Source organism: Bos mutus, chromosome X (assembly GCF_027580195.1).
Source record: "Bos mutus isolate GX-2022 chromosome X, NWIPB_WYAK_1.1, whole genome shotgun sequence".
Classification (NCBI taxonomy): Eukaryota; Metazoa; Chordata; class Mammalia; order Artiodactyla; family Bovidae; genus Bos; species Bos mutus.
Genome location: NC_091646.1, coordinates 85787781 through 85803258, shown reverse-complemented (window position 1 = coordinate 85803258; position 15478 = coordinate 85787781). Strand labels below are relative to the sequence as shown.

General features: G+C 42.8%; 1 protein-coding gene across 8 annotated transcripts in view; it reads left to right on the top strand.

Annotated features, from left to right (window-relative positions):
- Positions 1-1014: 1014 nt before the first annotated feature.
- Positions 1015-15478, top strand: part of ZNF674 (zinc finger protein 674) — a 34406-nt gene continuing 19942 nt past the window's right edge. The window contains exons 1-7 of one of the 8 annotated variants that reach the window (XM_070365430.1): positions 1021-1157; positions 2110-2218; positions 3522-3590; positions 4152-4194; positions 6054-6138; positions 6425-6523; positions 12195-12269. In XM_070365430.1, the coding sequence (XP_070221531.1) occupies positions 4180-4194; positions 6054-6138; positions 6425-6523; positions 12195-12269 (274 nt within the window). In that variant the 5' untranslated portion in view covers positions 1021-1157; positions 2110-2218; positions 3522-3590; positions 4152-4179. Of the gene's footprint in view, positions 1158-2109; positions 2219-3521; positions 4195-6011; positions 6139-6424; positions 6524-12194; positions 12270-15478 lie in introns of all 8 variants that reach the window. The other 7 variants (XM_070365426.1, XM_070365425.1, XM_070365428.1 and 4 more) reach the window with 7 other exon arrangements.

Genomic DNA, 15478 nt, shown 5'->3' with positions numbered 1-15478 from the left:
AAAGGGAAAGAGAGGGAGAAAGCAATGTGTTCATATGGAAGAATAAATAAATGTATGCTGGATGCCATGACTGCTTTCCTCACTTCTATCTTTCAACAGTGCCTGGCAGATATTGGCTGTAGCACAGGAGTGGGCATCCTGAGCCCAGATTCTGCCCTGCCCAGACCAAGTTCTGCTTGCAACCAGGGAAGTGCCACAGGCACACAGCACACACTTAGCCTCTCTCCTCAAGACCCTGACAAGAAACAGAAAACTTTCCTGAAGAGCACTACAGGCTTTTTTAGCAGACCACGTTGCCACAGGCTGGCATCATCAGAGAAACCGTTCTCCCCCACTTTATGCTGCATTTTCAAAATGGGCAAAGCCCAGGTTCTCCAAAGACCCCCAGGCTCCAAGAAACCAGAACTCTTCGATTTATTTCAGGAGAATCAGGCATCATGGTTTCTTCATTCGTGCATGCTGCCGGCCCAGCAACCTGGCCCCCATCCGCTGCTCCAGGCAGCTTCTTGAACTGTGCCTGACCTCTGCTCTCTGATCCCTGACCTGACACCAGAGCCCGGTTCCAACGGGCCGGCCCCGCCTCCAAGATGGCCGCACTCATGTAGGTTGTAGTTATCGCTGAGGCTTCTTATTCTGATGATCTAAAGAAAGAGGAGACCGTGGCTTTGCGGGATGGAGGGATGGGAACTCCCCAGGGAGCACAGCCACAAGGAGGCCCGGCGGCGCAAGAGGACGGGGAAAGCAGGCCTCGGAGGCAGTGGACCCGGCTCCACTACGACAGTCTGCGCGGAGGCCGCTTGCCTCCCGCCTCCCGAGACGCTCCCCACCCCCCACGACGCTCCCCACCCTCCACGTCCCAGCCTTTCGTACGACTCGTCGCGGAAAATGGTCGCACTCCCTCGTCGCTTCATCTAACCTCAGAGGGAGCCACGTCAGAACCAGCGTCCCTGAAAGGCGCCATGTTGCCCATTGGCTGTCTTGCCATCCCCCCAGCCCCCTCATCTCCCGCCTGCGCGTGCGCAGCACTTGGGCTCCCAGGGCAACGGGGAGCGGAAGTGTTCTGCTCACCCCGAGGGCGGTGCGAATTGGCGCTGGCTGTTTTACGCCCTCAGACCTCGGGTTTTTACGCCCTCAGACCTCGGGTTCCTGGTAGTTTAGTAAGGGGAGGCGAAATTGGGGACGGGCTGGATGGGGAGGTCGGAGGGGCCGTGGGCCGTGGGTAATGAGCTCGCGCCCGGGGGGTGTTGAGTGACAGGGCTGTGGGGCGGGGAGGGGACTACGGAGTTAACGAGCGAATGATTCATTAATTGATTCCTTTAGCAACTGTTTACTTGGTGGTGGTTTAGTCGCTAAGTCCTGTCCGGCTCTTGTGACCCCATGGACTGTAGCCCGCCTCAGTCTATGGGAGTTTTCAGGCAAGAATACTGGAGTGGATTGCCATTTCCTTATCCAGGGGAATCTTCCCAACCCAGGAATCGAATCCGGGTCTTTTGCATTGCAGGCAGATTATTTACCGACTGAGCTATGAGGGAAGCCCAACTGTTTACTTAGTGCGTAGTGAATACCAGACAGCATTGTTTCACGTTAGTCATCACAATAGCCCCATGAGTAGGCACGATGATTCTCTTCATTTTACAGAGAGAAAGCAAGAACAGAAAGGCTCGGACACTTGGCCCAAGTCACACAGTAAACTAGGGGGATCCTTGTTCTTTTTTTCAGCATACTATTTATGTGTTTCTAACTAACATACCTTGAATTTATCAACTTTATTGCTTATTGTCTCTCCCCTGCTAAGAATATGGCTCCTCAAGATGGGGGAACTCTGTTCATGTAGAACAGGCATAGTAGGCACTCACCTCTGTTATTAACCGAAGAAAAGCAGCAGAGCAGGTGGTCAGCTTCATTCCAGAGCCCAGACTCTTAGGAAGTAAGGCAGTGCCTAGCTCTTTATCTAATGGTGGTGGTAACTGAGCTTACTAATGTCAATTTTTAAAACTAGAGGGAGGCACTGTGCCTTCTAGTGTCAAGGGAAACATTTGGATTTTTCTCAACTTTGCTCCATCATAGACTTTGCTAACTGCATCTCCTATGTGGTCATTCCCTTTCCAGGGTCAGGGTTCATAACAGCCAACAGCTCACCAGCTTCAGATGCCAGCTGATCTACCGTGGGCTTCCTTAGTTAGTCTACAGAAGACCCAGTCTGAGACCTCAAAAGGAGGTGAGTTTGCCTGGTTGAAGGTAGAGACATGGTCCTGAAGGGAAGGTCCTAGCAAAGGTATTTTTGTCTTTGAATCCTTGGGTCCTGCCTCCTTAGTAATAAGACAGCTCATTTGGGAATTCCCTGGTGGTGCAGTGGTTAGGACTCTATGCTTTCACTGCTGAGGGTCCAGGGTTCGATCCTTGGTAAGGGAACTAAGATCCCACAAGCTGAGCAGCCAGACCGAAAAAACAAAAAACCCTAAACCCCAAAAAGACAGCTTCTCTGAGGGGAGTTGGAAGAGAAGCACCAGACCAGACCTCAGGGCAGAGTGGGGAGATCCACAGGACAGACTCAAATGCTCTAGTTAGAGGAAAGTGGCTCACAGTATAGCAGGTTCTAGAAGAACTGAACCTGCAGTGCCCTCTGTCCCTTCCTTCAGCTGAAAGAGAGCAAGACTTCTAGCCACCATCAAGAGCTATGTCATGGTGGTCAGTTGAACCTCTATTGCAGGAGAGAGATGAAAGTTATGGATGGATGGAGGGATGCTGCCCTGTGGTAGTGCTAGCAAGGACATGATCAGGCTGGAAAGATTGACTCCCTACCTCCCAGGACTTTCTCCACTCTTAACACATTTGTGCACACAACATTTGTGCTCCCCTCTTGTGCTGTGGGCTATTTCAGTCAGTCCCATAGTAGGAACAATCCACTTGTCTATAGCAGAAATGTTGAATCTCCTCTGCCCTGACTAAATGACTAAATGTTTTTGGTTTCTGCATGTCTGTGAAATCTCAGAGTAGTCTCTAGGTAGCCATCACCTAACTATGCTACCCCATTTTCATGCTAGTAACTGGGTCTGGAAGCATGACTCATTAAGCTCCATCTTGCTGAACCCTGTGGTTCTGATACTAAGGCAGGGATTGCTAGAGTGGCAGTGGTTGACAAAAGCTCCTTGCTGAAAATTTGTTTTGAAAACTGCCAAATAAGGAAGAGCTTGGCAATCAAATGGCCATGATGGGAAATAAGGAAGTATTAGGGAGGGAACAGGGAGCTGGTGGGCTGGAAGGACCGGGGTGGGAGGGAGCAAGGTCAGTGGTTTCCAGTTCCGTGTGGACGTGACCAATGCCAGGCCCTTAACCTCCCTCCATCCCCCTACCTTTCACCCTCCACCCCTTTCCCTTCCGCCCTGCACTCAGCCCTGGTTAGTCTCCTTCCTCCAAACCGCAAGTTGTCCCTGTCTCCAGACTGCTCAGGGTGTGTCACTTCAAGGGCTCAGTGTGATAATTAGGTGATTTGTAATGATTTCTCCTTTTTATTTTACTAGTAATTAATATTGTCAAAAGTGATAAAATGCAAGTAAGCAAAAAAGGAAAGGTGAAATCAACCCTCAAAGGTAAGCAGGGTCAACATTTTAATAGATGTTCTTCAGTACATGCATATAGCTTAACAAAGGAGATCCCACCCACCTGCTTTCTGGTAACCTACTTTTAAATATGTTAAGACATGAGAACAGGATTCCGTTGCATTTTTAAAGCCCATGTGGTATTTCCCATTTTGTGTGTCTTATTTTTTTTAAACTTGAGTCCCCTTTACTGGAGGTTTAGTTGCTTCCAGATTGTTGAATGGTGGAAACACCTAAAGTTAACATCTTTGCAAATAAATTATGATAAATTCCCAGGCATAGAATTCTTGAGAGAAAGGAAATATCAGGTTGTTAATGGCTTCTGAGTAGAAGTCTTTAAACACAAGTCATATATCTGTCTAGGGAGAGAAAATCAATTCCCATGAGACTGTGCAAAATCATGGGATCTTAGCCAAGGGAACAGCCTGGAGCTACCAAGCCTTCTGTTCTGATCATCCTCACTGTGGGGCAGGGGTGATTGTTATTAGGTTGGTGATGGTGGTCTCAGGGCTATGTGCAATGACCTCAACCCTCCTGATTCTGCCTTCCTAGATCTCCATCCTTGGTCTGAGCAGGACTGATGGTCATGTCCCAGGTAAGTTCCTAATTTACCCCTACTTTGTTTCCAGTTAATTTGAGGCAGCAATTAGGAAATTATATGGTAACCTTGAAAAAATATCTGTTAGTTCCCTCAGCTCTGGCTGTTTTCTGCTCAACCTGTCATCCACCTCAGGTTTCTCCAGTCCTTCCTCTTTTCACCAAAAAGGAAAAAAAAAAGGAACAAGATAGAGAGGAAAAGACATTTTTGTCTACTTCTTACTCTTGGAACTGTGCTTCATATTTTTGCCTTCTCAAAGAAAATTGCTTAAATGCATAAACTTATCTTGCTTTTTCTATTCACTTTCAGTTCACTTTTTGCCTTTTCATTATGTTTAAAATTGTGAAAGTGTCTCATGTTCTAATATGCATAAAATAAACAGTATCCAAAAGATCCCTATTTCTTCCCCCAGTACCACATTCTTCCTCAGAGATGCCCACTGTTAGCAGTTTGTTGATAAGGTGCTGTAGATGCATTTACTTCAGTTTAATTAACTAAAAATAGAGGTACATGTTGGAGAAGGAAATGGTAACCCACTCTAATACTTGTGCCTGGAAAATCCCATGGATGGAGGAGCCTGGTAGGCTACAGTCCGTGGGGTCTCGAAGAGTCCAACAGGACTGAGCAACTTCACTTTCACTTTTCACTTTCATGCATTGGAGAAGGAAATGGCAATCCACTCCAGTGTTCTTGCCTAGAGAATCCCAGGGATGGGGGAACCTGGTGGGCTGTCATCTGTGGGGTCGCACAGAGTCAGACATGACTGAAACGACTTAGCAGCAGCAGCAGAGGTACATGTAATGTGTATTTTTTCTCAAATGCCATCACACCCCCATACCCATCTTGCTTTTCCCCCTTGATTATATTATGAGTGTTGTTCCCCATCAGTACATAGAAACTGTTTCAGTTCCTTTTTCATGGTATGGATGTCTCATTTAACTATTTCTCTCTTCATGAATATTTGAGTTTTTTTGTTTTATTTTTCTATTGTAAACAGTGCCTCATGAACCACTTTATATGTATCTGTTGGCCCACTAGTACAGGTATTTATGGAGAGTACACCTGGAAGAATTTTTGAACCAAAGGTATTCACACTTTAAATTTGCTTTCCCAAATCCTGGACTGATTGTACTTTCACAAAATTTTAAATACCAGATAATTTCTGTGTTCAACTCTTCTAGGCTGTTGTTGAAAGGTTAGAAGGAATCCAGTTCATGCTATGATGCCACCTAAATTCGAGGAAGTTACTACAGAAAAGTAAAAAGCGAAAGACCATTTTTATTTAAGAATATGGATGCGGAAATTCTAAAAATGTGTTCTGAATAGAGCATTAATAAATTGAATTGAGCATTTTTTAAAAATTACTCTGTACCTATGGTAAAACATTCAAACAAACACTTTGTTCAACAAAAGGTGAAAAATAATTTTCCTTCTCACCCTGTTTCCATATCTCCTTCATATTTCATGCATGCTGCCAGAAATCGTGTGTGCATATTTATTTGTCTCGATGGAAGAATCCCCCTTTCTTTTATTTTCTTCCTTTTCACATATAGCACATTCTAGTCCTTTCTGTGGCCATTCCATTTCACTGTGTGTTTGATCAACCTTAGCTTTTCTCACCTCAGCACTCTTGACCTTTGGGTCACATAATGCTATGTTGTGGAGGGGTGCCATGTGCATTGGAGGATATTTAGCAATATATCTGGCCTCTACCCTCTGGGTAGAGGGATGCCAGTGCTCTGCCCCCAACTCTCCCCCCCACCACCACCCCGCCTTGTTGTGACAGTGGGCTAAGGAGAAGTGTGTTGTTGCAGGAAACATTGACCTTCAGGGACGTGTTTGTGGACTTCACCCAGGAGGAGTGGCAGCAGCTGGATGCTGCTCAGAAGAACCTCCACAGGGATGTCATGCTGGAGAACTACAGCCACCTGGTCTCCGTTGGTGAGGAACCCGCCACAGGGTGACTGGAACACAACCCCTCGTGTTTCCCTCTCTGGGCTGCTGCAGCTCAGGGGCATCTGGGCCCTGAATGAGGCAGGCCTCAGGCTCCCGGTCAGGAATGGTCATGCTCTCGCCTTCTCTGTGGATGGTCTGCACTGAGGGCCCACTGGCTAGGCTCACAGGGCAGTCACCAAAGCCAGACTATCTCCACCCTGCAAGAATGGGCCTTGGTTCTGGGATGCTGCAGGTGTTCATAACCAAGTCCTCTGTCATTTCCCCTCAACAGGATACCTTGTGGCCCAGCCAAATGGGATCTTCAGGTTGGGACAAGGAGAAGAGGAAGCCAGGATAGCAGCTGGAGAAAGCGTGATATGGAGCTGTCCAGGTAAGCCCATGCCAGGCCAGCTGGGCCAGATAAGGGGACCTTCACGGCTCAGGGAGATCTTGGCCTCAGCGGCATGCCCAGGAACTTGTCTCAAAAGCCCCAGGCTTGGAGACACAACTGAGGGCTGATGGAACAAGCTGCTGTGATAGCTACATGATGTCCCACCTGCCACCCCTCTGCAGCCCCTTATTCTTGGGGTTCAGAAAGAGGCAGCTGCTATTGTTCTCTAGATCCTGTCTCCACCTTCTAGCATCTCCAGTATATGGAGATGTGCCTAGGTTTGTCTCTTTCCTCTTCCTCCCCCTTTCTGAAAGCTGTTAAACCTTCTCTCTTGGGTATTCACATGTTCATCAGAAGCCAAGCAGATGAAAGGATGATCTTTCCTCTTTATTTGGCATATTGTGGGCCCTTAAAGTCTGAAATGCAGTGTCTTTTACCTCAGGGAAATTATCCTGCCTGGTTTATTAATTTATTGGAGTTGGGATGGACAAAAGAGCTTTGCTTAGTGACCTTCAGCTCTACCAGGCCAGGTACCACTGTGTCCTTGTCTGTTCTCAGTTTGAGGCTAAACAGTGTCAACTTCACACAGATTTCTGTTTGCTTATTTCTCTCAGGCCATTCCAAATCTAACTTGATTCCACCTGTTGTCAGATTCCTCCTCTTATCAATACTTCCCTCCTGCTTAACTCTTTTGTCTTTTGTATTATCTCTGTCTATTAAAATAAGTAAACCTGAGAGCATATTACTTACACAGTGGCATGCTTCAGTGAGCACTGTCTGCTTTCCTGTTTGTTTGTTTGTTTGTTTTTGCTCAGGGTCCCTTATGGTGACCGAGGAAGTCTCGAGACATTGCTCTTCGTCTTTTTCTCTCCCACTCTTGGTGGTTACCCTTCACTGCACTCCATGGACCAGCAGCCTGGGCATGGCCTGGGCTCAGAGTAGAAGTGCAGATTTGGGATCCATTTCAGCTTTACTGATTCTGCATCTGCTTTTCAACAGCTGTTCAGAGATTAGTTTCATGGCTGCAGCTGTAGTCAGACAGGCCCAGCTGATTCCAGGTGACTCTCTAGATGGCTTCCCTAGAGTCCACTCCTGCCTGGCAGGTGCACCCTCTCACTCAGAGCATCCCTGAACCTTCTCCCAGGGACATTTTGACCTACAGTTTCCTCTTTATCAATCAATCCCATATCTGCTGCTCCATAGAGATTCATCAGGGTTTCTGGTCTGCAGATGGCCTGCTTTTTCCTGCTTCCAGTGTTTCCAGGAATTGAGTCTCATTCTTATTTCAATATTAATTGTGGAAGGAGGAAGCACAGACTCAAAGGCAGCTTCCACCCTTTGAAGACACATTTCCCATGTTGAGTCTGAGTGTGCAGAACAGTCTGGGATATGAAGTAATTTCAGTGCGTTTGCAGTCACACCTCCAAGGGCAGCTTCTTTTCAAGGTTTCTAATTCCTCTGATGAGCATCTCCAAAGGTCCAGGGAATACCTTCACACCTATATTTCTCTGTTCGCTTTCCCTCCTGTGAAAAATAAGGATTTAGTTCAATTAACCTTGGTCTTCTGCTCTGCAGGGCTTCACAATGTTCATTAAATTTTTATTTTTCCTTTCTTTGTTGGCTATCTATGTAACTTTCAGCAACATTGCTAAGCTTCTGTTTTTGCATTCCAGTTGGTAACTTTCTTTAAACCGTAGCCAAAAGCCTGTGGCTTAATTTTCTACCTGGAACACAAACCCCTAGAGGCAAGAGTCCATATCTTATTCTCACTCATCCAGGTGTGGGGCTGTAGAGGCACTAAGTAAGTATTGCTTTGATTGTTTTGGACTGGGGCAGAGGAAGGAGGTTTGTTATTCTTCCATAGCCCAGTGGTGAAGAGCTTGGACTTCGGAGCTCACAGCCTAGATTCAGATTCTAGCTTCTTCACTCACAAGCTGTCACTTTGTACACGTGACTTAGCTGCTCTTTGCCTGTTTGTAGAATGGGGCTAAAGGCTAGAACTTACAGGACTGACAGAATTTAATGCATTGATAAATGTCAAGCACCAAAAAAATGTGTGTAGAAATAAAGGAAGTTCTCAATATATGTTATCACTCTTTGTATTGTTGTTATTAGCCATATGGAATATATGTAATGGTTGTCAACCAGAGGTGTATCACCTGTGGAGGCCTACTTATGTGCATTGTCACATTCCAGATAGTTCTGATATCCATGTCTAGTTCAGATTCATTGCTTTAAATGTCTGCTGACAGAAGTTCAAAGGACTGTGAGACTTAGCAAGGCCATCACCCAGGAGCATGGGTCAGATGGGATAGTAAATAAGAGCACACAGCCTCACTACTGGATAGCTTGGTTCTCTTCCCCCATTCCTCCATTCTTCAAGCTACTTCAGGGCTTATATTTTCCTCTGGGCCCTGGATGAAATCTCTGACAGATCTCATAAATTCTCGGATTGTTCAGAGATAATAAAAATCTTCTGTCAGGATCCACATATCAAGAGTAGCCTTGCTGTCATATTTATTATTTTCAATTTGTTGAGGTTTTCACAGAAAGAACTACCTTTGTTAATTTTCTTTATTGTGTTTTCCATTTTGTTGATTTCTCCTTTTACATTTATTTCCATTTCTACTTCTTTGGGTTTACTTTGCTGTTCTGTATCAGTGTCTTTTTCCCTTCAACATTTTATTATAAAAATTTTCAGACAAAACAAGCAAAATAATTATAGTTTGAACATCCATGTAATACCATTTAGATTCTACAATGAATGTTTTGCTGTATTTGCTTTATTGCCTATCTGTGTGCTAATTCCTCTCTTCTTCCATCAGTCTCCCTTTTTTTGTGTGTGTGGAATGCATTTCAAAGTGAGTTGTGGATATCAGTACACTTCACACCTAAATACTCCCACAGGCATGTCATTAACTAGAATAAAATATTTCTTAGTATTTTTTCTATCCTTAATGCTTAACAGGTATTTTCATAAAAGGAAATGCAAAACTAGCACAATATGATCGTGGGTTGTATGTGGTAGTGTTTTAATGTAATTTCCAGATGCATTTTCCATGTACTGTCATGATATATGTAACTCCAGTGTCTTCTTGAAAATGAGGTTTGGGTTATTGAGGTATAATTTATATACCATGAAGTTCACCTCTCTTAAGTGTACATTTCTATATATATTGACAAATATATAGTCATTTAAATACCACCACAGTCAAGCTATTGGACATTTTCATTCCCCTAAAACATTCGCTTGTTCCTGTTTACAATTAAACTTCTCCCCTACTCTCACATCTGATCTTGTTTCTTCTAGTTTTGTTTTTTTCTAGAATGTTATACAAATGAATCTTACAGTATATAGCCTTATGCATCTTGCTTCTTTCATTTACCTTAATGCTTTTTAGGTTCATCTGTGTTGTGACATGTTTCAACAGTCTGTTCCTTTCTGTAGTCAAATGATACTCCATTTGCTTACCATAGACCAAGATATGTACTTTTGAATTTTTTCTTATTTTTGGTTATTATGAAAGAAGCTGGTATGAACACACTCATGTTTAGGCATTCGTGTGGACATATGTTTTCATATTTTGGGGGTAAATAGAGTGGGATTGCTTGGTCATGTGGTAAGTGTATGTTTAACTTCACAAGACATTACCAAACTGTTTTACAGTGTAACTGTACCATTTTGGATGCCTACTAGCAACATATAAGAGTTCCAGTGTTTTGCTCTCTTGACAGCACTTGGTATTATTAGTATTGTTAGTCTTTCTAGAAGCTGTGTAAGAGTAGCTCATTGTACAATTAGTTTGCATTTCTCCAATAACTGATATTCAGCATCTTTTCATGTTCTTTTGTTTGCCATCTATATATCTTTGGTGAACTATTTGTTGTAATCTTTTGCCATTTTTGTTATTATTAAATTGTGAGAGTTCTTTATATATTCTGGATGCAAGCCCTCTATCACTATGTGTTTTCCAAATCTTTACTCCCATGTGTGGCTTGTTTTTATCTTAACAGTATCTTTCCCAAAAAAGACATTTTTAATTTTGATAAAGTCCAATTTATCAAATTTTTCTTCTACAGTTCATGCTGTTATACCCTGTATAACAATTCTCTAACACAAGGTAACAGAGATTTTCTCATATTTTTATTTCAGAGGATTTATAATGTTAGCTCTTATATTTATCAGGCTTTCCTGATAGCCTAGTTGGTAAAGAATCCACCTGCAATGCAGGAGACCCCGGTTCAATTCCTGGGTCCGGAAGATCTGCTGGAAAAGGGATAGGCTACCCACTCCAGTGTTCTTGGGCTTCCCTTGTGGCTCAGTTGGTAAAGAATCCGCCTGCAACGCGGGAGACCTGAGTTTGATCCCTGGGTTGGGAAGATCCCCTGGAGAAGGGAAAGGCTACCTACTCCAGTATTCTGGGCTAGAGAATTCCATGGACTGTATAGTCCATGAGGTCACAAAGAGTTGGACACGACTGAGTGACTTTCACTTTCACTTATATTTAGGCCCATGGCCAATAATGAGATGAATATTTTTACCTGGTACGAGTTAAGGGTCATTGTTTTCCTTTTTTTTTGGCATATGCATATTTAATTGTTCAAGTAGCATTTTTTAGAATACTGTCTCTTCTCCATTGACTTACCTTGGTACCCTTATCAAAAACAGTTGAGCACATATGCATTGATCTGTCTGCCACAGGTATCAGGTACAGGTATCAGGTACAGTGAATCTTCCAACTTTGTTCTTTTCATAATGTTTTGGTCCTTGATATTTTCACATAAATTTAAAAGTCAGCTTGCCAATTTCTGCATGAAAGCCTACAGGGATTTTGTTTGGGATTACTTTGAGTCTGTGGATCATTGAAATACTAAGAATATTGAGTCTTCTAATTCACAAACATAGTGTATCTCTCAATTTATTTAGGTCTATAAAAATTTATCTCATTATCTCAGTAATATTTGGTAGTGCATAGGTCTTGCATAGGGAATACAACTGCAATTTAAATATTTCATTTTAAACACACCTATTTGCTTTTTGTCAGTATCTCCTTTGTGTTTTTTTTTAATTTAGTGGTTGCTCTAGCAATTAAGAGATACATACTTTATTAACCCTTTCACCATATATAGTTATATTTTAAGACTTCAAGTCATATGTAGAAAGTTTATAGCAATATAGGTCACTTCCCTCCCCTCTTTTATGTTATGCTATAGGTTTCAAATGTATCCACAACTGTCATACATATCTTAAAGAATTCAAAAGGAGAAAAATAGCCTGTATGTTTTTTTTTTTTTTTTTTGCAACCCCATGGACTGTAGCCCACCAGGCTCCTCTGTCCATGGGATTTCCCAGGCAAGAATACTGGAGTGGGTTGCCATTTCCTTCTTCAGGGGATCTTCCCAACTCAGGGACTGAACCTGTGTCTTCTGCAAGTCTCCTGTATTGCAGGTGGATTCTTTACTGCTGAGCTACCAGAGAAGCTCATTCTGTATATTTACCCAAATGTTTTTGTTGTGGTGGTTGTTAATTAATTTATTTTAATTGGAGGTTATAGTTACTTTACAATATTTTAGTGTTTTTTTCCATACACTCACATGAATCAGCCATGGGTGTACATGTGTCCCCCATCCTAAACTGTCTTCCCACCTCCCTCCCCATCCCATCCCTCAGGATCGTCCCAGTGGACCGGCCCTGAGTGCCCTGTCTCATGCATCGAACCTGGACTGGCGATCTATTTCACATATGGTAATAATACTTGTTTCAATGCTGTCTCTCAAATCATCCCACCCTCACCTTCTCCCACACTCCAAAGTCTGTTCTTTACATCTGTGTCTCTTTTGCTGTCTCGCATATAGGGTCATTGTTACCATCTTTCTAAATTCCATATATATGTGTTAATATACTGTATTGGTGTTTTTCTTTCTGACTTCACTCTGTATGATAGTCTCCAGTTTCATCCACCTCATTAGAACTGATTCAAATACATTCTTTTTAATAGCTGAGTAATACTCCATTGTGTATATGTACCATAGCTTTCTTATCCTTTCAGCTGCTGATGGACATCTAGGTCGTAGCTATTGTAAACAGTGCTGCAGTGAACATTGGGGGACATATGTCTCTTTCAATTCTGGTTTCCTCGGTGTGTATGCCCATCAGTGGGATTTCTGGGTCATGTGGAAAATTCTGAAAGAGATGGGAATACCAGACCACCGGACCTGCCTCTTGAGAAACCTATATGCACGTCAGGAAGCAACAGTTAGAACTGGACATGGAACAACAGACTGGTTCCAAATAGGAGAAGGAGTACGTCAAGGCTGTATATTGTCACCCTGCTTATTTAACTTCTATGCAGAGTACATCATGAGAAATGCTGGGCTGGAAGAAGCACAAGCTGGAATCAAGATTTCCAGGAAAAATATCAATAACCTCAGATATGCAGATGACACCACCCTTATGGCAGAAAGTGAAGAGGAACTAGAAAGCCCCTTGATGAAAGTGAAAGAGGAGAGTGAAAAAGTTGGCTTAAAGCTCAACATTCAGAAAACGAAGATCATGGCATCTGATCCCATCACTTCATGGGAAATAGATGGGGAAACTAAAAACAGTGTCAGACTTCATTTTTTTGGGCTCCAAAATCACTGCAGATGGTGACTGCAGCCGTGAAATTAAAAGACGCTTACTCCTTGGAAGGAAAGTTATGACCAACCTAGATAGCATATTCAAAAGCAGAGACATTAGTTTGCCAACAGAGGTTCGTCTAGTCAAGGCTATGGTTTTTCCTGTGGTCATGTATGGATGTGAAAGTTGGACTGTGAAGAAAGCTGAGTGCCGAAGAATTGATGCTTTTGAACTGTGGTGTTGGAGAAGACTCTTGAGAGTCCCTTGGACTGCAAGGAGATCCAACCAGTCCATTCTAAAGGAAATCAGTCCTGGAATTTCTTTGGAAGGAATGATGCTAAAGCTGAAACTCCAGTACTTTGGCCACCTCATGCGAAGAGTTGACTCATTGGAAAAGACTGTGATGCTGGGAGGGATTGGGGGCAGGAGGAGAAGGGGATGACAGAGGATGAGATGGCTGGATGGCGTCACTGACTCAATGGACAGGAGTTTGGGTGAACTCCAGGAGTTGGTGATGGACAGGGAGGCCTGGCGGTTCATGGGGTTGCAAAGAGTCGGACACGACTGAGTGACTGAACTGAACTGAACCGAACTAATGGCCATTCTATTTCCAGTTTTTTAAGGAGTATCCACACTGTTCTCCATAGTGGCTGTACTAGTTTGCATTCCCACCAATAGTGTAAGAGGGTTCCTTTTTCTCTGCACCCTCTCCAGCATTTATTGTTTGTAGACTTTTTGATAGCAGCCATTCTGACCAGGGTGAGATGGTACCTCACTGTGGTTTTGATTTGCATTTCTCTGATAATGAGTGAGCATCTTTTCATGTGTTTATTAGCCATCTGTATGTCTTCTTTGGAGAAATGTCTGTTTGGTTCTTTGGCCCATTTTTTTTATTGTTACTCAGATACTTTATCATTTCTGTTGGTCTTCCCATCCACCCTGCAGAAGATCCTGTTTCATTTCTCTTAGAATAAATCTGATGACAAAATCTCTTTGCTTCAATGTAGAATTCTGGGTTGACATTTTTTTGCCTTTAGTAATTTTAAGAAGTTCCAGTATCATCTGACCTTCATTGTTTCTGATGAGAACATCAGAGTCATTTGAATAATTGATTCATATGCAGTGTGCTTTTTTTTAACTGACTACATTCAAGATATTTTCTTTTAACTTTGCTTTCCAGATATTTGACTGTAATATTCCTGGGTGTTTCTGTGAGTTTATGTTGTTTCTGCTATGCTGAGCATCTCGAATGTGTCATTTTATGTCTTTTTCCAAATTTGGGACTTTTTAAGCCATTATTTCTTCAGACCTTTTCTTCTGCACTAGTCTCATTTCCTTGGAGGACTCCAGTGATGTGAATGTTGGACCTTTTGATACTGTCCCATGGATACCTGATGCTGTATTTCTTTTATTTTTCTCAGTCTTTTTATCTCTGTTCCTCATATTGGCAGGTTGGACCATTTCTCTCAGTTTCATTGACTCTTGCCTCTCTCGTCTCCATTCTGCTGCTTAATTCACCACAGGTGTTGGTTGTCTTTCTGCTTTCAGATGCTATCTTTTCTAGTTCTAAAATTTCCATTTTTTAATAGTTTTTTTTTTATCTCAGTTGAGAACTTCTGTTTATACATTCACTTCAAGTGTGTCTGTCTCATAGAGCTGTTTCCATAGCTGCTTAAAATGTCTTTGGTATTTCCAGCATCTGGCAGCTGTTGGTTATCTTTTCTCTTGAGAATTGGTCACATTTTGCTAGTTGTTTGTTATGTTGAATGATTTTGGATTCTCTCCTAGATGGTGGTGATTGTTTTGTTGCTTTTAATCTTTATTTATCACTTAATAAACCTAGTTAGACTCATATCACTGGTTTTGTGTTGCCCTCTGTGGGTATTGATTCTAATCGATATGGTGTTCAAAGCCTTTGCTTTGTGTATGCACCATTCAGGGGTTAATTTGAGACTTGAATGATGGTTTAAGTCTTTGGGCAGTTTTCAGAACCTTTGCTGGCCTGCTTCATGGTTGTCTCCATACATTTGTCACTCAGGTGTTAGTCTCAGACTGAGCTGTGGTTGAAATATTACTTTCGTTCAGTTCTTAAAGCTTTGGTGTGAGGCTTTTGCTTGGATGAGCTCAGGACTTCTGGAGGTTTATATACCATTGGGACAGAGTCTTGTGAAAAAAGAATGAGGACTAAAAAGAAACGCCCTGGTATATGGGCTGCTTCTTCACTTGACTCACCTTCAGAGTCTGCCTGCTTTATTTTGCTTTTAACTTGTCAGAATCCTGCATAGCTGCTTTACATATTTTGTCCAGAGTTCTTAGTTGCAATGATCAGTAGGAGA